A 21,537-nucleotide genomic window follows, 5' to 3' on the forward strand; every position below is an offset into this window, starting at 1 on the left:
AGCTACTTATATATGTTGAATACGCGGAAATAGATTGAATACAATGAATGGTGCGTGTTTGTTCAGCTTTGTATTGCTGCTTGTGCTCATTCATTTTCCCTCTACAATGGCTGCATCTTTACTTGACCGCCTCTTCTCCAAAACGAATAGACACTAAAGGGCTTCTGGATTCAGACAAGGAGACATAGGCAAACCCTGTACCCCTGCGAGCACTATGCTAGTGCCACAACTGCTCCCTCCTCCATGGATTAGGCCAAATCCCTCATACTAGAGCAACACTCTGAAAAGAACCGGGCGAAAATAGATTGAAATTACAGGAACTACAGGCAATGAGCTGGGAGCCAGCGCAAGAAAGAAACAATGACTCAAGAACAGACACTGCTATAAACGCAACTGCAGGGGTAGAATAGACATTGGAGCTGAGACACAACCCTATAAGCAAGAGCATTATTAACAGCAACGCAAGTAAGAAGCCTTCTGTACACGAGATCATTGGCAGTCACACCACATATCATCTAATAGCGGGCCTAGCCACTAGACAATACATCCCCCCCCCCCCCCCAGTATTCTAGTGACGTCTTGGATGTCACAGGCTTTTGTATGGCGCACTAGAAACAGAAACACATCCCATGTCACCGGCTAGCTTCAGATAAGTCGTACAAGATAAGCAGATTCGAGGAAGCCCAAGATTTCATATTAAAGACGGAAAGGAGGGCGGGATTTATCTCATGGGCTGGGAATGTTTGCATCTTAAGAAGGCTTTGCAGGGGATCCCCTAGCTCCGTCGTGTTCAAGCACAGCCCTGACACTCCAGATTCATGGCAACCTTGCAAGCGCCTTACAGGAGAAACGTGATATTCGCAGCCCCAATCCATTGCTTCTAGAGATGTTCTCTTCCATTTCCTCTTCAATATAAAGCCCCAATTATCTCCGAAGCCACTAGTACGACACACTCCGCGTCCAGCCCATGACGCTTGTGGCTGAAGACCAGTCAAATGGCTAATGCCAGTTAGCGGTCGAGGATTGATATCTATCACGGACTGCAGGCAACATGCTAAACAAGTACCCACGCCCTCGTCAATTATCCCGGTATCTTGCCGCGACCTCGATCTCAGCCTGTCTAGTGGCCCATTCTTTGTCTCACCACCATGGCTCCTAGCTCCTGTCCCGCTTGTTGCACAAAATGTGACTCCAAGCCATTGCCCTGCGGCGTTACCTTGGCTCGCCCTATCATTCTCCGTGCATTCGCATTTGCAAATCAACATAGCATTCATTGTTTTCCCTTTCATCCCTGAGTACCTATTCCTCCCTTGCTCAACATGAGCAACTTGCATGGTGAAGCTGCCCCAGTGCGCTCTGCTGGCGGGCGCCTTGGCGGCACTACAGTTTGCGCAGACACAGATATGCGCAGTTTCGGCATCTTGAAATGGTGTGAGACAACATCATATGTCGCTGGAGAGGAGCAGAGCATAGGGTGGCAGAGGCTGAGTCAATGGGAGCCCAGTTACAGACCTAGGTTGTTACATAAAGGCATGACGATAGAGGATCATTCAAAACAAGGACGTCGAGGCCGAACCTGATATGGCTGATGAGACCGAGACTAATACCATCGAGTGTATGATAGCCAAGTAGTAGGCCGAGCTTGCTGCTTAAAATGCATAGCAATCGCGGAAGGACGATGCGAAAGAGGATATGGAGCACTCATGAACACGTACTTGGTTGAAATTAATTGGATTACATTGTCTATAAAAGCTTAAAAAGGTATGTAGGAGCCACCTCCCATACTCTCCACACCATGCAACTTTATTACCACCACTCTAGAGAGCACCAAGCCTCCAGCTAAACTCAAGAAGTAGGGGCTTCCTCATTCTCTGCGGGGACTTCCTTGTTCTCGGCGGGGACTTCCTTGTTCTCGGCGGGGGCTTCCTTGTTCTCGGCGGGGGCTTCCTCACTCTTTGCGGGAGCTTCCTCACTCTCCTGGGAGGCCATGATCGACTCAGCAAGTCCATCAAACACAGCTTCCAAGGATACGACATGCTCGTCCTGTTGCTCAGCGAGAAGTTCTCTCATGAGAGCTGCCTTATCTTCCTTGTCTTCCCATTCGTCTTCCAGGTCCTCCTTCAGCTCCTCGCTCATTTCGTCGAACCAAGCAGCCGCCTCATCTTCCTGGTTGTCATCAACTGATGCAGGCACTTCGCCTTCCGCGTTCTCGGTAATCTTGGTTGGGAAATGGAAGTAGAAGGAATCGACTAAAGAACCATCTTCATAAATATCGGGTTGAGCTGTTGTGATAAGAATTGTTTCGAGCGGTTTGGTGTTAAGGGCTGCTGCTCTCTGGTAGTACTTGGTGTCCAAGATCGACTTCCACTCCGGGTCGTTAGCATGGATTTCGATGTCACTTGTGGGATCAAGACCGCGGGCCGTGCGGATATCGTCAATGAGATTTTTTATTTCCTCTTCACCACCACCTTCAGTAATGACCCAGTTGAAATTTTCAGGCTTCTGATTGCGCCCTTCTAAGAGGGAAACGTAGATTTGGCCGAGGCCAAGCTTGTTCTCCCTTGCGGGCTCTAGGTCGTTGTTAGCAACGAAGAGAGTGACTATCTTCTTCTCAATGTCGTAACCGAAGGCGTCGATCAACTGCGATTCTCCATCCTGATCATAAGAAATAACAACATCGACAGTTTGATCACCCGCGACATGATAGCCATGGTCCTTGAGGGACAGAGCTTGGGCAAGACCAAGAATGGACAGAGCCAAAGGCATAGAAACTGAAAAGAATCTCATTGTGGCGGTGTTGTTGTGAAGAATGTGAAGAGAGTTGCGGGGCTGAAGAGTGCAAGAAAGAGAGTATGATGAGGATAGTGGTGTGAAGAGAAGATGGCATAGATTTTTGTATGCAATGGGCGGCAAACATTGGCTTTTTAACTACTTCTCAGCAACACCTCGTGGACTCTTTAGCGCTGAGCTATGGTGTGTCTGCTTCGTTATTTTTTCTCATGGAACTCGAAGAAAACCGCCAGAGATTGTATTGCGCATTCGACAAAATGGACAGCCCAGGATGATTCACGCGGTGTAGTGACTCCATGTGGCCCCATGCGCCAACAACCCGGACTTGATGATGATACTTGCATTAAATCACCAGCAGGTCCACATAATGAACCATTCAGAATCTAACTTTAGTTACCAAATAGGGTGTAGAGCCAATTGGTTGTCATAGTACTGGCCATGTCTGTGATGCAAAAGTCTAGTCACCTGTGCGCGATGGATTACGAATAGCCTAGCATGAAGCCATCTAGATCTTACATGGCAGGGCCAGGAGCAGCCCAGAATATTGTCCGTCTCGTGTCCGCGGTGGGTACCTTGCGGAAGTACTCAATGGCAGATAACTATATATTGCGGTTTGCAGTGTTCAACCACGGAAAGCTGAACGTCACTGTATATGCCCATTAGCCGATGTTCAAACACCACTATTCAGCAGCTGCCGTGGGCCTTTGTGTAGCAAGCCTGCAGATGCATACTTGGTCAAAGTTTATCGATGGCATTTACCGTTCATGGACGCTTGAAAAGCGCGCATAGATGAGGATGTTATGATAGCTGTCGCTCTTCTCCTTCGCGTCACTGTTGCATGATGGGTCGCGGGGTTTTAGAAAGCGCCAGGTTTAGATGGCTAGCCCAGCTGAATAGGCGTATTCCAGAAGGACGCAAATTTGCTGGCATAGGAAGAGGGGAAGGGCTGGATTTGGAGGGAAGATTACCATGGCACGCTCTGTCCTTTCTTGCATGGATCAGGAGTCTTCAGGGCCGGCCGGCCTAGCTGGTTGTTTTCTCCAAGCGATCACTGGCTAAAGACGAGGAACCGAGCACTGTTAGAGCACTGTTAGAGCACTGCTAGAGCACTGTTATTTTTCTGCCGCCAAGATCAAAGCGCTGACCAAATCTATCATGCAGGGCAGTTTGGTGTGTCTTGCTCAGGCCCCGAGCCACCGCCCGAGCCGCCGTCCGAGTCGTTCTCTCTCTATCGTCCCGATATTTTACCGTTCATTCTTTGAAGCGGGCGCTGTAGTTGTTTGAAGTTCTGCAACGTGGTGCTTGGCAAAACGAGTGAAAGTGTTGAAGCAAACTTCCCAATAAGTTCCGGATGAAGTTCGGGTAAACCGATAAGACTTTGTGCTTATCTTAAAAAGGGGAGTAGTAAAATGAGGACCAATTTCTACAGAAAGGGTGAATGATAATCTTAGGTTTCATCGTTAGGGTTGTCGTCGTAAGGGTCTGGTGCTTTGTGATGTGATCTACTAGCTTGACAGTGTCACACCACGCCACGCCACATCAGAGATCACAAGCGACATATCGATATCGGCCCAGAAATTCTGTCGACAGTTCAAATTGTTCTCGTGTAGGCATCCCGACACGTCGTTTGTAGGGTTAAAGTCGCGGCCTCCGTGGCCTTTGTCCGTGTCATGGGCTTACTGAAGATGTTGGAGTCGGATTTAGAGAATCGTCCAGTATTATGCATGGGAATCTAATCTAAGCAAGCTGTAGATTCTTATGCATGGCGGTGGATAGGCATAAAGGTAGGTGGTGGAGCATGCTAGCCTGGTAGCTTACAGAGGGCGATGGGCCAAGGCCATCACTAGATAGACCTAGCCTCTCCACAGGAGTGTCCTGATTGCCATTCAGGATGGTGCTTGGCGATTGCAGGGTTTGTTCTGGTTCTGCTCAATACTTCAAATTTCATACATGAACTATAATAGTTTCTTGGGGATCTATTCAGCGAAATATACCTATGGAGTAGCCAGCTTGGGTTTCAAGATTAGGCTTAAGATTAGGCTCACAGGCGGGGGGTAATACAAGAGAATCGTTCATTTCTGGGGATTCTTTTCCACTTCCTCCTTCTTGTTTATTGTCTGGGATTATCAGATGAAATAAAGAGACTCTAATAGCCCGCCCTGTTTTGATCTAACCGGCAATCCAGGCAGTTATCAAGAATCTTACGAGTGCACTGCGCTACGAGCCACAAGCTACACACACCCACAGGCATATGTAAAGAGAGCTGAGCCGATCGCTAGTAGCCTAGAACCCACCAGATTCTAGTGTACGCATGTGCCAAGATTCACGGGCCAAGCTTGCTAGTGTCTATTATAGGGGCCCGTGTGCAATATGGGTGCAAGGATAGAATGGACCATACTCTCTAGTAGTCCGTCCCCCTTTACAGCGTCTCTGTTCTCTTTCTTGCTTTCTTTCGCTCCTGTTGTTCTTTCGCAAGCCATGAATCCAGAAAAACACCTTCTACAAGATTCTGTTCTTTGCAAACTGTAGTTTTGCTACTTTCTTACATGCTGCGGCGATGATGGCGAGAAGCACTAGACTAGCACTTATACGCTCCAAAGGATCTATGCTTTAACGCGTTCTTTAAACGGAACACAGTAACATCGGACAAGGAAGTCTATGCGGCCCAGACAAAACAGAAGCTATATTTACACCACTAGTCGCTTCCATAGCAGGTCGGCGGTGGCAAATAAGCACAGGCAGGGGTGTGTCTTAAAATTAGACTGCGTACAGACATATGCGCAAAACAAAACAAGGACATGTAAATAGTAGTACTGTAGGGACAAATGCAGGCTAAGAAGCGCACTGCAGAAAAATGAGCAGACACAAAGGGTCTTGGACAGAATCAAGCAGGAGTAACGTGCTGCTTGCTGAGTGGCCCTCACCCCAGCTTGACTTGGTGCACAGCCCGTGGCCTTGTTCTTGACATGGGGCTGTGCTAGAGAAAGCAGATGGCATGAATTCGGACAATACATGCGTCTGCAAGTTATGTGGGATAAATCTAGAGCACAAGAAAAGTATCTGGGAGCGACGTAGGCAAACTGCGGCCAGAGGTTCCGAGGCCGCTGATATGTGCATACTAGCTTGCTGCTGGCTGGCTACTCGGTAGTAGAGCTTGCTTCTGGAAGAGACAGGCCATGTAACAGCCCCCATTGGTGGCTTTGACACCAGGGGCTATTTGGCTAGGCCGTAGAAATTAGCCCCAAGCCCAGCCCAGTTTCCATTCCTATGCTAATCAAGGCCTCGGTCGACCCGTTCCTTGGGGTGATATTCTTAGGACTTCTAGGTCTTGGCAGTAGCATGATGATTGCGAGATCAGAGGGTGACATATAGGATACTGCAAGGTGATCGGCACTGAACTGGGGGGTGGGTGGGTGGCAAGGGGAAACATTCTGGGATATGCTCTATTAGTCCGGAGGCTTCTACGGTAGGGTTCCTCGTTTTGCTACCCTATTTGTCGCTTCATCTCCTTGCTGCCTGCTTCTTGATATCGCGTGGGCTATTTCGCAGTTTTCCTTGTATACCTCGGTCAGCTGTCTTGATATCCAAGGCCTTATTTCCTCCATCTTCCCCTATGGATAGGTCTAGATTTCTGCTATGACCATGGGCTAATTACTCTCTTCATCGGCTGCGGTTGGGGGATAAACGGCACAAATGCTAGTGGGCTAGTGGCTCGAAATAGTAGGCCGTGAGAAGGGAGGGCAAGGATAAGATGCGAGTGAAACAACGAGATCTAGTCGAGGTGGCACGTAATACACCGCTTATCAAGATTTCTGTGTATTTTCATTCTTGGCGATAAAAGAAATTACTCTGATGTGGCGTGCAAGCGGCTCATTGCTTGGCCTCCAGAATTGGCGACCAAGATGCGTATTCCAAGCATCATTCCTCGTGTATATAACAGCTACATCGTCTCTGCTGAAGCCAACCATCTTCTGTTCTATCCATCATCACTCACTTCTACATCTTTGCCTTACACTTGCACAGTTACATCATTCATTTACATTCTTTCTTTCTATCTGTATATTTTATTTGCTCCTTTGCATTTTCATCTGAAATATTTACTTTTTTGTATCTACATCTGCAGTCATCTACTTCTGCCATTTATTTTGTCCTCACGACATCCATCCAACAACGATAACCTTAACAACCACACCCAAACAAACCCAGTCACTTTTTCCTTGATACATCCGCCACAATGCATTTTATGCACGCTATCATCGCTGTTGTTGCCGCCTCCGAGGCTGCCTCGGCCGCTCCCGTGAGCGGGGCCGCCAATATGCCCTCTTCTGGCCTTGCCAAACCGGCTGGCATGAAGTACGCTCGTAGCCCCGAGGACTGCAGAGCCGTCTGTGCTAGCGGCGTTGCCGAGGGTGTTGATTGCAGCAAATGTCCCTTCGAGAAGAAGCCTGTGAGACGCCGGAAGGCCAATAAGAAGGTCAAGAGAAAGACCAACGAGAGCGATGATGAGAGCGGCAATGAGAGCGACGACGAGAGTGACAAGGAGGGCTCTGGCAAGGTGAAGAGAGCCAGAGACGACGAGAGCGATGACGACAGCGGCGATGAGAGCGGCGATGAGAGTGACAAGGAGGGCTCTGGCAAGGTGAAGAGAGCCAGAGACGACGAGAGCGATGACGAGAGCGGCGATGAGAGCGGCGATGAGAGTGACAAGGAGGGCTCTGGCAAGGTGAAGAGAGCCAGAGACGACGAGAGCGATGACGAGAGCGGCGATGAGAGCGGCGATGAGAGTGACAAGGAGGGCTCTGGCAAGGTGAAGAGGGCCAGAGACGACGAGAGCGATGACGAGAGTGGTGATGAGAGCGGCGATGAGAGTGACAAGGAGGGCTCTGGCAAGGTGAAGAGGGCCAGAGACGACGAGAGCGATGACGAGAGTGGTGATGAGAGTGACAAGGAGGGCTCTGGCAAGGTGAAGAGGGCCAGAGACGACGAGAGCGATGACGAGAGTGGTGATGAGAGTGACAAGGAGGGCTCTGGCAAGGTGAAGAGGGCCAGAGACGACGAGAGCGATGACGAGAGCGGCGATGAGAGCGGCGATGAGAGTGACAAGGAGGGCTCTGGCAAGGTGAAGAGAGCCAGAGACGACGAGAGCGATGACGAGAGCGGCGATGAGAGCGGCGATGAGAGTGACAAGGAGGGCTCTGGCAAGGTGAAGAGGGCCAGAGACGACGAGAGCGATGACGAGAGTGGTGATGAGAGCGGCGATGAGAGTGACAAGGAGGGCTCTGGCAAGGTGAAGAGAGCCAGAGACGACGAGAGCGATGACGAGAGCGGCGATGAGAGCGGCGATGAGAGTGACAAGGAGGGCTCTGGCAAGGTGAAGAGAGCCAGAGACGACGAGAGCGATGACGAGAGCGGCGATGAGAGCGGCGATGAGAGTGACAAGGAGGGCTCTGGCAAGGTGAAGAGAGCCAGAGACGACGAGAGCGGTGACGAGAGCGGCGATGAGAGTGGTGAGAGTGATGACGAGAACTAGATAGAGTTGGGGCCACGACAAGGATTAGATTACATGAAGAGTGCTTCGGCGTTGACAGATACCTAGCTATTTTCATAGATTGCCAACTGGACTCGGTCTATACAGACAAAGAGAGTAAATTTTAATTGTTTTTCTTGGTTATATTAATGTAGCATATTGCGTCCCTGGTAAATATACGAGCCTGTACTGAAACTGACCTGAGATTGATAGATAGAAAGTATATGTATGAATAAATCTGTATGTTAAACAGGAGTGTCGTGTGACCCAAGGCAGTGAGTGGGCGGCACCCTTTGATTTTTCAGGCGGCATGCATGAGCCTAGGGCCCATCCTCAACTGTTCGGGGTCCCTTGTGCCAGCTGCTGGGATCTTGACAATGAAAGCCATCTCATTGCTTTGAGTTCCAGCATTCATATAGACTGGGGCTATCCCTATTGCCTGAGTCAATCAATATCCGATCAGTTCTTAAGGCTCAGTCTCCCCTGTTGTGGTAGTGCTCGACGTAAGCGTCCATTATCGTGGCCTGGACTACTTCGGTGCTTGTTCCAATATAACTTTTGATATGGTCACTCTTTTCAAGTAGAGGTCAGTGACTGTCTATATCCACTGGCAGTGTAAAGCCACTTTCAGTCTTTTGGACACTCTTTATAGGTTTGCCTGGCTCTGAGTCTGGCTCTGTTGGTCTCCTAGTTATCAAAAAGCTTTCGTAGTCATGCATTTTGTTGTGTGTGCGCGTGAAGAAGCTAGCAGGCACTCAGAGTGCTGCTGCTACTACTGCCAAGCCCTACAAGACTGCAGAGCAGAGCAGAGAGTGGCAAAGAGTCACGAGATGTAATCCCGAGAAGGGCATACCAAAGGAGAATGATACTTGCAGCCAGCAGCTCGTGAGGACAACAGTTCGCCGTGGCTGGCTCTGCAAAGGAGGGGTCCTTCTGTCTCTGATCCAGGTTTGCAGCCTCCTTGGACGCCTAGGTTGTTTTCACAGGCCTAGTTAGTTTTGATGGTGATTTTGTCATGCCAGCCACCTAGCCTACCAGAACGAGTGCAGTCTTTTGCTCTATTTTTTCAAGGAACCTGTTTTTTCAATGGTTTTCCATTATAGTCTAGCTTTCTAGCGTCATTCCTTAGGAGTATAACTAGTCTTGCGGCTAGATCCTGCCCACATCGAAAGCGTGAGGCTTTGCAACAGGCTAGCAATGGTTTGTCAACTGCTTACAGATCCTACTTGTAAATAAGCATCAAACAATCTTTTAGCATGGCCCCTAACACAGAACTAGATAATATGTCAAGTTGATAATGCACATGTACCGAAGGCTAATTGGCAACCTGCTCTCATGCTGCTCTTCTATGCATGGGGCGGCCTGTTTTTCATAACCAGGACCAAATGGCGGGGGTGGTATGTGTGCTCGAATAGAAAGGGATGTGCCACAGCGGTACGGAAGTTCCGACTTGGTAGGGTCGGGCGGAAGGCTCCAGGAGAGCCCGCGATGTCTACGGGACATTTCAGAGCAGAATTGATGATGGATGTTTGTGAGAAGTTTGAATGACGAATTGTGGTGGGTGTCAGAACAATCTACTGAACCATGTTTTTATCACTTGGGAAGTCACTCGCGATCCTGTACAACCGCACGTGGAACCGTGCTGGTATACAGATTGATGGAATTGGTGAAGGTTGTCTGTTAAGTTCTTCCATCATGAGGAACTAGGTTGGAGTATTCAGGCTCGGGTTTACCCAGGGTTAATCCGACTGCAGGCAGATTCCCCACAATACCCATCCTCCATGTAGTTCATCCAACATTTCATCCAACATTTCATCCAACATATAGTGATGCGACTATAACGCTGGACAGAAGCTGATGGGAAGTTAGATGAGATGTAGAGTTCATGAAAAAGTAGATCATAGGGATGGAGAAATTGAGTCACATTAAAAGCTATAAATTGCTGACTTCAATAATGCCACTGTCATTGTTACTAACCAACTTCATAGGTCGCTGAACACTATATATTCCCATCAGAGCCGATGTCCAAACTCATACCTCATCAGAGGTTGGTTTCAAGGCTAGTTTGAAGCCATTGAATGCGCATCAGACTCCCAATCTTCATCTTCAATGGGAGGAGCATACTCAGGCGTATCATCATACAAACTGTTCAAAATCTGTAAAGATTCTGGTGGGCCATCAAACTCTGTTGAATTCTCCCAGCAAGACTTCAGCCAACCGAAGAAAACTGGCCCACAAACAGAGTGGGGATAAGGAGTCCAGCGTTCAAATTCATCAGGACAACTTCCCCAGAACAAGTGCTGAGGACTAATTGGCAACTTGCTCTCATACGGTAATCCAATGCAGCCTGGCTGGCTAAAGACTGAAGACCTGTTGAAGTCAAACAGAATTACACGAGGCATACAAGAAAATACATCAGGGCCAACTAATAGCACATTTCGTGGAGCAAAATCCAGGTGTCTTACACCATAGAACTCTATTTTCGAGTTGACCTCCAAAGCTTTAGCAAGAATATCGAGCCGGTGTTGCGGAGACATGCGGCCTCGAAAGCCTCCCTCCACTATATAATGCATAGTAACAGAGTCAGGGATCCATTCCATAAGAATCATTCGCACTGAGCGTGTGGCCTGTGGTGTCTCAGGATGGACCATGTCGAACGTCCATGACCCATAGTACTTGGGGGTAAGGCTGCCATCAACTCCTGCCTTCTTTAACTCCTCATATGCTGCGGCCTCACTACTATAGTCCCGATCAGCCCTCCATGTAGGATCATCGTATGAATCGACATATGTATAGTATAAAGGGTCGTATATTTTTGCGATGTAGGTAGTGTCATCGCTGCTATCGTCTAAAGAGCATCGTAGTACTTGAGCGCCACGACCATCACGGCATGCCACCTCCTCGAGCACAAGAAGATGGTGGATAGTTTCATCAGGGTGAGGAGGCGTGTCGATGACTGGGTGTTGAGAGCACCATTCGGTCTGGGTTTTGCCATCAACGTCTGTCCATTTAGCTATTGGGCGTGGAGCAACGTCTCTGCGATAACCAGAGCCAAATGGCGGGGGTGGTGTATGTGCTCGGATGGAAAGCGATGTGCCACAGTGGTATGGAATTTCCGGCTTGGTAGGGTCAGACGGAAGCGTCCAGGACAGTGGGCGGTATTTAATTTTTGGATTTGATGGAGTATAGGACATTTTGGACTAGAATCGATAATGGATGTATGTGAGGTTTTCGAATGACCAAACACCAATGTTTAGCGTGGCAAGATCCAGCAGCCATATAAGGTGAACCTGAGGGGACCCTAAGCGCCGGGCAAAACCAAGAACCAATCAGCCATCGTGCCTACAAAAGTAAAGTGGATAATTAAGCTGATTGTTATTCTTAGTCAGCATCGGATCCCATGACTCTGTCAGAGCGCTTATTAGGCGCTTAACAAATACTCTATCTATTTCAAGTCACAAATATTAGATGATCCATTCGAATTACTCCCTGTGAGATTCGTGTAAGTCCCTACATTTTCTTTATTTGGAAACCATCACATAGATAACCTTTCCCATTGGCGCTTGTTTTGACTTTGCAATCTCCTTGGCAGATCGAAACAGTCAACATAGCTAAATGAGATCATGGCAAGTATGTTTTTAACGCGGCCTACAGAAAAGAATAGCGCCAGCCAGGTACTATATATACTGTGTTCTCTCATGGTCAGTAGCCCTAAGTTTGTAGTTCAACCTCACATCAATTCCTCAACTTGTCAATCTCTCTTCATTTACAACCATTCGACATGACCACTATCATTGGTTCTTTCTATAAAGCCATACCGGCAGTGCAAGTTTCCACTCCCCAGAATCCAAGGCATAGCACACATGTGTCTGGCTCTTCAACTGCTCGGGCGGAAGCTCCCCATTTTGCATTCAAAACCGAACTGGTCTCTTGGGCAATGTACGGCGACGAGATCCTCCAACATCTACACGCCGATAGCTCTTTTGGTTATAACTATCTTGCAACCTGGGAACCCTGTCGACGTCTTGTCAATGAGGCAGATGTGGCAGATGCTGCGGCTGTGCACTTGATGAACCCTGTTGAAATGGCATTGTGTGCAATTCACAGTAACCGAATCCAGTCTTTGAACAATTCTTGCGCTCCAAACCGCTCACGTGCGGATAAAGTATGGTTGCGGCATGATGCCATCCTAGGATGGAAATATTTTGCTATTCTTGACTATAAGAAGATTGGCACTATAAAGGAACACGAAATCTTGCGTGCTTGTATACGGCCTGACATGTATCCTCATGTTGTGAGTAGTCAAAAAAGATATTTTCGGGGAGACATTTTGACTATAATAAAGCAAGGTGTCAACTATTCTGGAAGCTACGGGACACAATATGTCGCTTTCTTTGACTGGGAAGTTTTGCTTCTTCTATATTTTGGCGACCGATCGGACATGATGGGAGGAACATGGTGTTCTTTAGCTATTATAAAAGACAAGAGGAACATGAGGAGAGCTCTTCTTGGCTTCCTTGAGAGAGCCTATAGATCTTCTGTGTCTGGCGAGGCAAATTTGAGCCCAATTGTTCCTAGTGTTGCTCAACACTCCGTTTTTGTTACATATGATTGACCACTGACATTTAAATTCTTTAAACCTATCTATCTACGTTGGAAACTTAGTAAATTAGATAAATTGTTTTCTTTCCTGCAATAAATTATCTCTTATCATCTATCGTTGGGCTGAATATAAGAATAACTACAGTGTAACTTGAACAATTCTACTTTTTGATAAATGTCTCATGTAGAGCCAAAGACGAAGTATGGCGGTTTAGAACTGAATATATAGGGCAGGGAAGGGCAGGAATACTAGTGGAGTGTCAATGGTTAGTTCACAGATTGGTTCATATGATCAGGTCCAGGAATTGTCAGAACTTGGTTCATAGCTGTTCATGTAAACTGGTCTGGAGATAAACACAGATTCAACATTGAGAGAGAAAGAGAAAGAAACTTATCCAAATGACTTGAATGAACGAATGAGGGGTTTTGTACTTGCTTTCCGCCTGAACATGACTATCTGGACCCTCAAGAAAGGACATGTATCTGTAACTGTAAACCCCAGTATAAATATCTCATAGTCGAAGTACTCAGGGATTGGTGAAGGAGAGAGGGAAGAATGAATACTATAACGTATATGATAAGCGAGTGACGCAGATAAGTGAGCGACGCACTTATATCAACCCTCTGAATTAAATTCGCAATAGAAACACCAAAATCCATCTAATCAATTAAAATTAGTCACTCTACCATTCTCTATTGACGTCAATTGTCTCCTGACAGGTCCTTACATCATGTCCCGTCTTTCTGCAAATACTAGACTGCCGGACCTTTGCTCCTTGTGACCTTCCGAGACTACCTCTTGAGGATTCAGCTGCTACCTGTGCGTCAATATCTATATGATCAATTGATTGTAATGCTTCCCCTATAGTCACAGGCCCTTCTTTTTGCATCCTAGTCCTTTTTCCCCTCTGGCGCCGCCCTACTCTCTTATTCTCTTGTTCAAGTTGTTGAACCCTTTCCTGTAGCAAGACCATCTCATGCATAATAACAGCTGTTGCCCTCTCAAAATGCTTGACAGCTTCAATAATGGACTCGGGGGAGCTGCTCTTATGATTTCTAATCCTTCCTTGCAGATAAGTAGATTGCGATTTGGCCTCTAGCACTGTTTTTGGGGTCCTTGCATTCCAAGGGGTCGATGGTATCGTGACCTGTGTGGGAGGCGTCGGAGTCCGTGACTGAACATCAAGCTTCCAGATGACATTTTCGGGGTCAAAGTAAGCAAGCCCAGCTCCTCCAAACCCTCCCTTGATATTGCTTTCTGTATGAGTATCTTGGTGGGCACTGTGAAAGGCAGGAAAGAAGTCCGTCTTGGAAATGTGGGTTATAGAGCATCTGATCAAATGCTCTATTTGTTGACTGTATGCCCTTTTCAGCGGCCCAAAGCATCCTACATCAAGAGGCCGAAGTAGATGAGAGGCATGAGCAGGCATACAGGGTGTGATAATCTTGTTCTCCTTGCAATATTTCTCGAATTCGACGGAAATTCCCTGGATCACAGTATTCCCACGCAAGTATAACGCTGGACAGAGGCTAATGGAAAGTTAGGTAATACGTACAGATCATGACAAAGTAGATCATAGGGATGGAGAAACTGAGTGACATTAAAACTTGCAAATTGCTGACTTCAATAATACCACTGTCATTGTTACTAACCAACTTCATGAGTTGCTGAACACTATATATTCCCATCAGAGCCGATGTCCAATCTCATACCTCATCAGAGGTTGGTTTCAAGGCTAGTTTGAAGGCATTGAATACGCACTAGACTCCCAATCTTCATCTTCAATGGGAGGAGCATACTCAGGCGTATCTTTATACCGACCGAGGCGCCACTGTAAAGATGCTGGTGGGCCATCAAACTCTCTTGAATTCTCCCAGCAAGACTTCAGCCAACCGAAGAAAACTCCCCGCACAACACAGTGAGGGTAAGGAGTCCAGTGTTGAAATTCATCAGGACAACTTCCCCAGAACAAGTACTGAGGACTAATTGGCAACTTGCTCTCATACGGTAATCCGATGCAGCCTGGCTGGCTAAAGACTGAAGACCTGTTGAAGTCGAACAGAATTACGCGAGGCATACAAGAAAATACGTCAGGGCCAACTAATAGCGCATTTCGTGGAGCAAAATCCAGGTGTCTTACACCATAGAACTCTATTTTCGACCTGACCTCCAAAGCTTTAGCAAGAATATCGAGCCGGTGTTGCGGAGACATGCGGCCTCGAAAGCCTCCCTCCACTATAGACTGCATAGTAACAGAGTCAGGGATCCATTCCATAAGAATCATTCGCACTGAGCGTGTGGCCTGTGGTGTGTCAGGATGCACCATGTCGAACGTCCATGACCCATAGTACTTGGGGGTAAGGCTGCCATCAACACCCGCCCTCTTTAACTCCTCATATGCTGCAGCTTCACTACTATAGTCCCGATCAGCCCTCCATGTAGGATCATCGTATGAATCGACATATGAATAGTATAAAGGGTCGTATATTTTTGCGATGTAGGTAGTGTCATCGCTGCTATCGTCTAAAGAGCATCGTAGTACTTGAGCGCCACGACCATCACGGCATGCCACCTCCTCGAGCACATGAAGATGGTGGATAGTTTTATCAGGGTGAGGAGGCGTGTCGATGACTGGGTGTTGAGAGCACCATTCAGTCTGGGTTTTGCCATCAAGGTCTGTCCAGTCAGCTAGGGTCAGCCGGAAGCGTCCAGGACAGTGGGCGGTATTTAGTTTTTGGATTTGGTGCAGCATAGAACATTTCGGACTAGAATCGATAATGTATGTACGTGAGGTTTTCGAATGACCAAACACCAATGTTTAGCGTGGCAAGATCCAGCAGCCATATAAGGTGGACCTGAGGGGGACCCTCAGCGCTGGGCAAAACCAAGAACCAATCAGCCATCATGCCTACAAAAGTACAGTGGACAATTAAGCTAACGTAAGCGCCACAGTCAACTGGGCGCCGCCTACATGCGCGCCCCCAATTCTTTTATGCGCCCCCTCCCTTGTTGTTTTTTGCTTACCTAAGCAATTCTTTGGCTTACCTAAGTATGATTTTGACCCCTCAACAGCGATGCAAATTCAGAAGATACATGAAACCAAATACACCACATACACCACATCAAATACACCAGATAAACCAGATAGAGATGGAGACAGACGCTTTATCACACGCTTTAAATGCTGTAAATGCAAACAACACAGCAGATGAAGTAGCAGACAATGCAGAGGCACTACAAGTCAGTCAATTTCCAGACGATATCCTTCCCCCTGAAGGGATTTACGAGTCTCACGAAGCTCTCTTTGCTGCTGCGAATGCCTGGGCGAAACCTCGAGGCTATGCATTCACAACTGGAAAGTCTAAAAAGACTAAAAATGGCCGGACAAAAGTTGTTGTTGCTTGCGATCGATCTAGAAAGCCGCCAAACCCTTTAGCCATACGAAAACGCCGAACTTCAAGTCGAGTAACTAGCTGCAAGTTTTCAGTATTAGCCAAAGAATCTCCAGATGACGGTGGCTGGACTCTAACTTACCGGCCAGGCAGCGAATTTGCCCAGCATAATCATCCGCCAAGCGACGACCCATCTGCACATCCCATACATCGCACTCTCAAAACAGAGGACATATCTACAGTTTCGGGCCTAGTAACGGCTGGAGTTGCCCCTCGAAGCATCAGGACGTATCTATATAATACCTCAGATACTCTTGCAACTGCAAAAGACATTGGCAATCAAATTGCAGCTGCGAGACGAGAATTACGCCAAGGGCAGAGCAGCGTACAAGCCCTCATCGACCAGCTCAAGATAGAAGGCTTTAGGTGCGAAGTTCGGGTTGACTCGGAAAACCATTTAACAGCTCTTTTCTTTGCGCATCCTAGCTCTATAGCATATCTACTAGAGAACCCAGATGTCTTGTTACTTGATTGTACATATAAGACAAATCGGTATTCTATGCCGCTCCTGGATATGATCGGAGTCGATTCCTTCCAGAAATCGTTTTGCATCGCCTTCGCATTCCTTTCAGGAGAGACGGAGGATGACTATCTATGGGCATTACAACACCTGAAGTCTCTATACCAACAAGAACTTCCTTCTGTTGTTCTCACAGATCGATGTCAAGCAGTTATGAATGCTGTTCCAATTCATTTCCCTTCTGCTGCTGCCTTGCTTTGCCTTTGGCATGCCAATAAGGCAGTTCTCCAACACTGCCAACCAGCTTTTGGCCTTAAGCGCAATGAGTCACCCGACAGTCCGGAGACCAAGGCATGGGAGGAGTTTTATGGATGGTGGCACTCCATAATCGCATCGCCAGACGAAGAGACGTACAAGACCCGTGTTGAAGACTTTCGGCGTCAGTACACCTCACAACACCTTCAAGAAGTTGGGTATGTCTTGACATACTGGCTCAACCCACACAAGGAACGACTTGTAAAAGCATGGGTGGACAAGTATTTCCATTTTGGTAATACCGCTACCTCAAGGGTTGAAGGAATTCACTGGCTGATCAAATCACACTTGGGAACTTCAAGATTTGATCTTTTCGATGCTTGGCAAGCCATTAAAAACGCAATCTTGGGTCACATGAGAGAGCTTCACAAAATGCAAACCTCCCAGAAATTACGTGTGCCTCTAGATATCCCTGTGGCACCATTTGAATCTGTCCGTGGCTGGGTCTCGCATCAGGCTTTACGCAAAGTCCAAGAGCAGCGGCAACTTCTTGGAAAGCCTCTGAAAGCTTGTACCCAATCATTCACATCTTCTCTTGGTCTACCCTGTGTCCACACTCTTCAGCTACTTCAGGAGACAAACCGGAATCTTTCCCTTAAATATTTTCATCCTCATTGGCATCTAAACCGAAATCAACTTTATCAGCAGCCTATTTTAGAGCCATGGAGGTGTTGTCACGGTACGCTAGCGTCTTCTGCATGACCGTTACAGTACGCTAGTGTTCCTGCATGATGTAACAGCACGCTAGCGTCCTTTGCATAACCACCGTCCGTCATAGCATGATACTGTCGTCCGCATGACCACCGTTTCTGCATGACCACTGTTCCCACGCTACTTTAGCGTTCCCTGCATGACTGCTGTCCTGCTCGATGCTGGAGCCTCGCTCACCGCTACCAGCCTCACACCCCACTGTAGATCTTGTCAACTACAACCTGTGTAGATATATAGACTAGATAGAACCTCCCTCTGTTACCTGAATGTTGCTCCCCAAGCAACGTCCTCGTCTCCTACCCTGAATATACTGAACTTCCTGTCCCTGTCTTCTGTCCTGGTATCTGTTACCATCCTGAACATCCTGTCCTGCCTGTCCTCGTCCCTGTCTACCTGTCCTGCCTGTCCCGTCTTTGAGCTATTGGGTTAGTCTCATAGAACCTTCCTGCCTGCCCGTGACAGGTGTCCGACTTTCAGAACACCCACTCAGCCAGCCTCAAGTACGAGGCGTGAGCCGTCTGGATTTGAGAATGTTGAGCCTAGGACAAGGAAAGCCCCTAAATGTAGCAAGTGTTATCAGGTTGGCCATACAATGGCTTCGAGGACATGCCCGCTTAGATATTCAGATCTATTGAATCAATAAATTTCACTGTATTGTTTGCCTCCATCTGCTGTATCTGTAGTCTGCTTGCTGGTCATAGCAAAATCATACTTAGGTAAGCCAAAAAATTGCTTAGGTAAGCAAAAAACAACAAGGGAGGGGGCGCATAAAAGAATTGGGGGCGCGCATGTAGGCGGCGCCGGGGTAAACTAACTTTTTACGTAAGTATGTCACGTGATATGGATTTATCACATGGATTCTCATCACCTAGGTGTCAAATGTCAACAGTAACCTCTTTGCTACTCATGTCTATTGCTAACACTATGCAACATTAATGCTCTTCTTCAACAGTTCAATATTGTTCTTTCAGCACGACCTTTGCTTTAAAAACGAAATAATTGGCCCTACAAAATGGAAAATTTAGATTTGACGAATATAGAAGCATTGACGGCTGCACTTGTGGAAGCAAAGGCTCTTATCGATGAAAAAGACTCAAAGCTTGTGGAAGCAAAGGCTCTTATCGATGAAAAAGACTCAAAGCTTGTGGAAGCAAAGGCTCATGCCGATGCTGAAACGACGCGTGCCGATGCCGAAAAGAAGCGTGCCGATGCCGAAAAGAAGCGTGCCGATGCCGCCACAGCTAAGCAGTCCCTCCACGCACACATTTACCACCTCTACGCGCACTGCTTTCAAACTCTCAGAGTACGCCAAAAAGGCCCGGAAACCACTGCCGCAAGCTCAACATCTGTTCTTGGTCGCACCTGTCCTAGGAAGCTGCTGCCATGGAACGAGTTTCCAGAGCTTCACCAGCAAAAGTTCACTGATCTTTCTAATGCCTTTGGTGATAAGCTATTGCTTCCGCCACTTTCACGTGCCTCTGCGGTGCAAGAGATGGCTCAAGAAGTGACACATGCCAGTGAAATTGAATCTTCACTGTTCTGTTCCTTGGTTATTGAATTTCCTGTCGCCAAAATCGCTAGTACCTGGCGTCAGATCGTTTCTGAAGAAGTGGAGAAAGTTGAATTCCACCCAAACACAGCATATATCAAGAAGATTTGCGAACAGGTCCATGAGTACAACATGCAGGGCTCAGATGATGAGAACTCACCAGACGAATTTTTGGATCTTTCCAGTATTAGAGCTGATATTCCAGAGCCAGTGACTGTCGTATCTGCCTTTGCCTCGCGTGGTCGTAGACCCTCTCTAGATATCTCGAATGCAGGACGTAATCTCAAGCGGCCTGCCACCTCACCTCCAGATCCTGATAGAACGCAGCCAATCAAAATGCGGTCCCCCGAGCGCAGAATCAATCCAGATGGTACATTTCTGAGAAGAGTGAATGAATCACCAAACGTGAAAAACCTTCTAGTTATCGAACACAAGCCTGCACATGTATTCACCCCAGATTTACTCTGTTCTGCGTTGAAGGATATTGTTGATTCAGGGAGCAGAATATTTACTGAATCAATAGATCCTGGAGCAAGCTCACCAGCGTCTGGCAAGATTGAGAACCTGAAAAACCAAGAGCACCCGCCTAGCTCCCAACTGGTGGCAAAGGCTTTAGTACAGACGTACAATTATATGGTTACTCTTGGCCTTTCATATGGCTATCTCTCAACTGGTCAAGCTACCATTTTGCTTCACATCAACTACAAAGAGCCATCAGAGCTTTATTTTCATCTGTGTGTTCATCAAAAAGATGTCAGTGATATCCCACGTCATGACCTAGACGATTCACCAGCTCAGGACAGTGAGATATCTTCAGCACTAGAGAATGGTATCAAAAACACCCCATACGCTATGGTTATGACAATGATTCAGCTGGCTTTTAATTCTACAAATCTTTCAGTACAACAAATTGCAAGTATACAGAATAGACTTCCTCGATTCCATGGGTCTAAAAAGCCACCATCTGATCCATCGTCTGGTTCTGGTAAAGGGAATGAAAGTGGAAATACTGGTTCGTCTTCACTACGAAACCCATATCCACAATTCCCACCACCCGATGGCAGGTCATCAAGCCAACACGAGCACGACCCTTCCAAGAAGAAGCAGGCAGTACATGTCGACTCATATACCAATTCCAGCACATGTCGACTTCCTCGACCTGAGTACTGCTCACAGCGATGTCTCTTAGGTCTGGCCAATGGAGGTTATCTTGACCAATCATGTCCAAATGTCAATCTTCACTGCAAGGAGCCTAGTTTTGAGTCCTCTTCTGCCTCTGTCCATAAGAAGCACCAAATTTCACTGTCCCAGCTTGTTGATATTGTCAAGGCCCAGCTCGACACCAACCTGGACTCTGATTGTGAAGTACAACCCAATAAGTCTGGTCTACTTGGGATTCTTGTGAAGCTCACAGCTCATCCATATGGCTACACGTTTGTTGGAAAAGGCATGTTGAACCTTGCCTTACCATTCATCCGGCATGAATTGAAGGTGTATTATCAACTAAGACCTGTACAAGGTGAAGTTGTTCCAGTCTGTCTTGGCCATGTGTCAATGCAACAGACACTCAATTATGGGTTCCAGCCTATTAGGCAAATGCTCTTGCTATCATATGCAGGTGAACCAGTCATGGAAATGGACTATGGTGTTGTTAACAATCTCGAATCCAGGCTTCTGGCGCTTGGAGTTGTTCACGGCGATGTGCGTGAGGCGAATGTGACGCATGATGCTCAGTCTGGGCGCACTATGTTGATTGATTTTCATCGATCCCAGATTATCAAATGTCCTCCTGACTCTTGGCGTATTGGATACTATGAAGATGCAGCTGTTCAAAAGACCAATAGTGGAAATTCTTGGGACAATGGTAGACCTGTGAAGAGAGTTCACTTGGAAACTTGACATGTTGTACACTGATGAACCAGGGTCTATTAATGCAGTTGTCATGTTCATGTTATTGATCAGGGTGCAATACTTTTACTCACTTGACTGTGTTTCCACCTGGCTTCACTGTATGGCCTGTATGTCAGCATCATTAGTCTATGAACACATTTACTCCTTAATGAAGAAATAAGTCACTCTCTCTGCGTTTTTGGCATCTTCTCTCTTGCTTTTCTCTTGCTTTTCTTACAA

General features: G+C 47.2%; 6 protein-coding genes across 6 annotated transcripts; 3 read left to right on the top strand and 3 right to left on the bottom strand.

The window, feature by feature from the left end:
- Positions 1-1,845: 1,845 nt before the first annotated feature.
- On the bottom strand, positions 1,846-2,787 carry HOO65_050768 (uncharacterized protein; the record flags this gene model as incomplete). The annotated part of the gene is made up of 1 exon (XM_071001018.1): positions 1,846-2,787. The coding sequence occupies one exon, from the start codon at positions 2,785-2,787 to the stop codon at positions 1,846-1,848; it is 942 nt and encodes a 313-aa protein (XP_070858827.1).
- A 4,237-nt stretch (positions 2,788-7,024) lies between these two features.
- HOO65_050769 (Halomucin) lies at positions 7,025-8,320 on the top strand (the record flags this gene model as incomplete). Its single annotated transcript, XM_071001019.1, has 1 exon — positions 7,025-8,320. One exon carries the CDS (start codon positions 7,025-7,027, stop codon positions 8,318-8,320), a length of 1,296 nt encoding a protein of 431 aa, XP_070858828.1.
- Positions 8,321-10,377: 2,057 nt separating this feature from the next.
- HOO65_050770 (Protein kinase-like domain protein) lies at positions 10,378-11,511 on the bottom strand (the record flags this gene model as incomplete). The annotated part of the gene is made up of 1 exon (XM_071001020.1): positions 10,378-11,511. The coding sequence occupies one exon, from the start codon at positions 11,509-11,511 to the stop codon at positions 10,378-10,380; it is 1,134 nt and encodes a 377-aa protein (XP_070858829.1).
- Positions 11,512-14,655: 3,144 nt separating this feature from the next.
- HOO65_050771 (Protein kinase-like domain protein) lies at positions 14,656-15,826 on the bottom strand (the record flags this gene model as incomplete). Its single annotated transcript, XM_071003444.1, has 2 exons — positions 14,656-15,685; positions 15,726-15,826. The coding sequence occupies 2 exons, from the start codon at positions 15,824-15,826 to the stop codon at positions 14,656-14,658; spliced, it is 1,131 nt and encodes a 376-aa protein (XP_070858830.1).
- Positions 15,827-16,070: 244 nt separating this feature from the next.
- Positions 16,071-17,849, top strand: HOO65_050772 (mutator-like element transposase; the record flags this gene model as incomplete). The annotated part of the gene is made up of 1 exon (XM_071001021.1): positions 16,071-17,849. The coding sequence occupies one exon, from the start codon at positions 16,071-16,073 to the stop codon at positions 17,847-17,849; it is 1,779 nt and encodes a 592-aa protein (XP_070858831.1).
- Positions 17,850-18,870: 1,021 nt separating this feature from the next.
- HOO65_050773 (uncharacterized protein) lies at positions 18,871-21,306 on the top strand (the record flags this gene model as incomplete). The annotated part of the gene is made up of 1 exon (XM_071001022.1): positions 18,871-21,306. The coding sequence occupies one exon, from the start codon at positions 18,871-18,873 to the stop codon at positions 21,304-21,306; it is 2,436 nt and encodes an 811-aa protein (XP_070858832.1).
- Positions 21,307-21,537: the final 231 nt, after the last annotated feature.

The sequence above is a fragment of the Ceratocystis lukuohia genome (assembly GCF_044167205.1).
Source record: "Ceratocystis lukuohia strain C4212 chromosome Unknown Supercontig5_pilon, whole genome shotgun sequence".
Classification (NCBI taxonomy): domain Eukaryota; kingdom Fungi; phylum Ascomycota; class Sordariomycetes; order Microascales; family Ceratocystidaceae; genus Ceratocystis; species Ceratocystis lukuohia.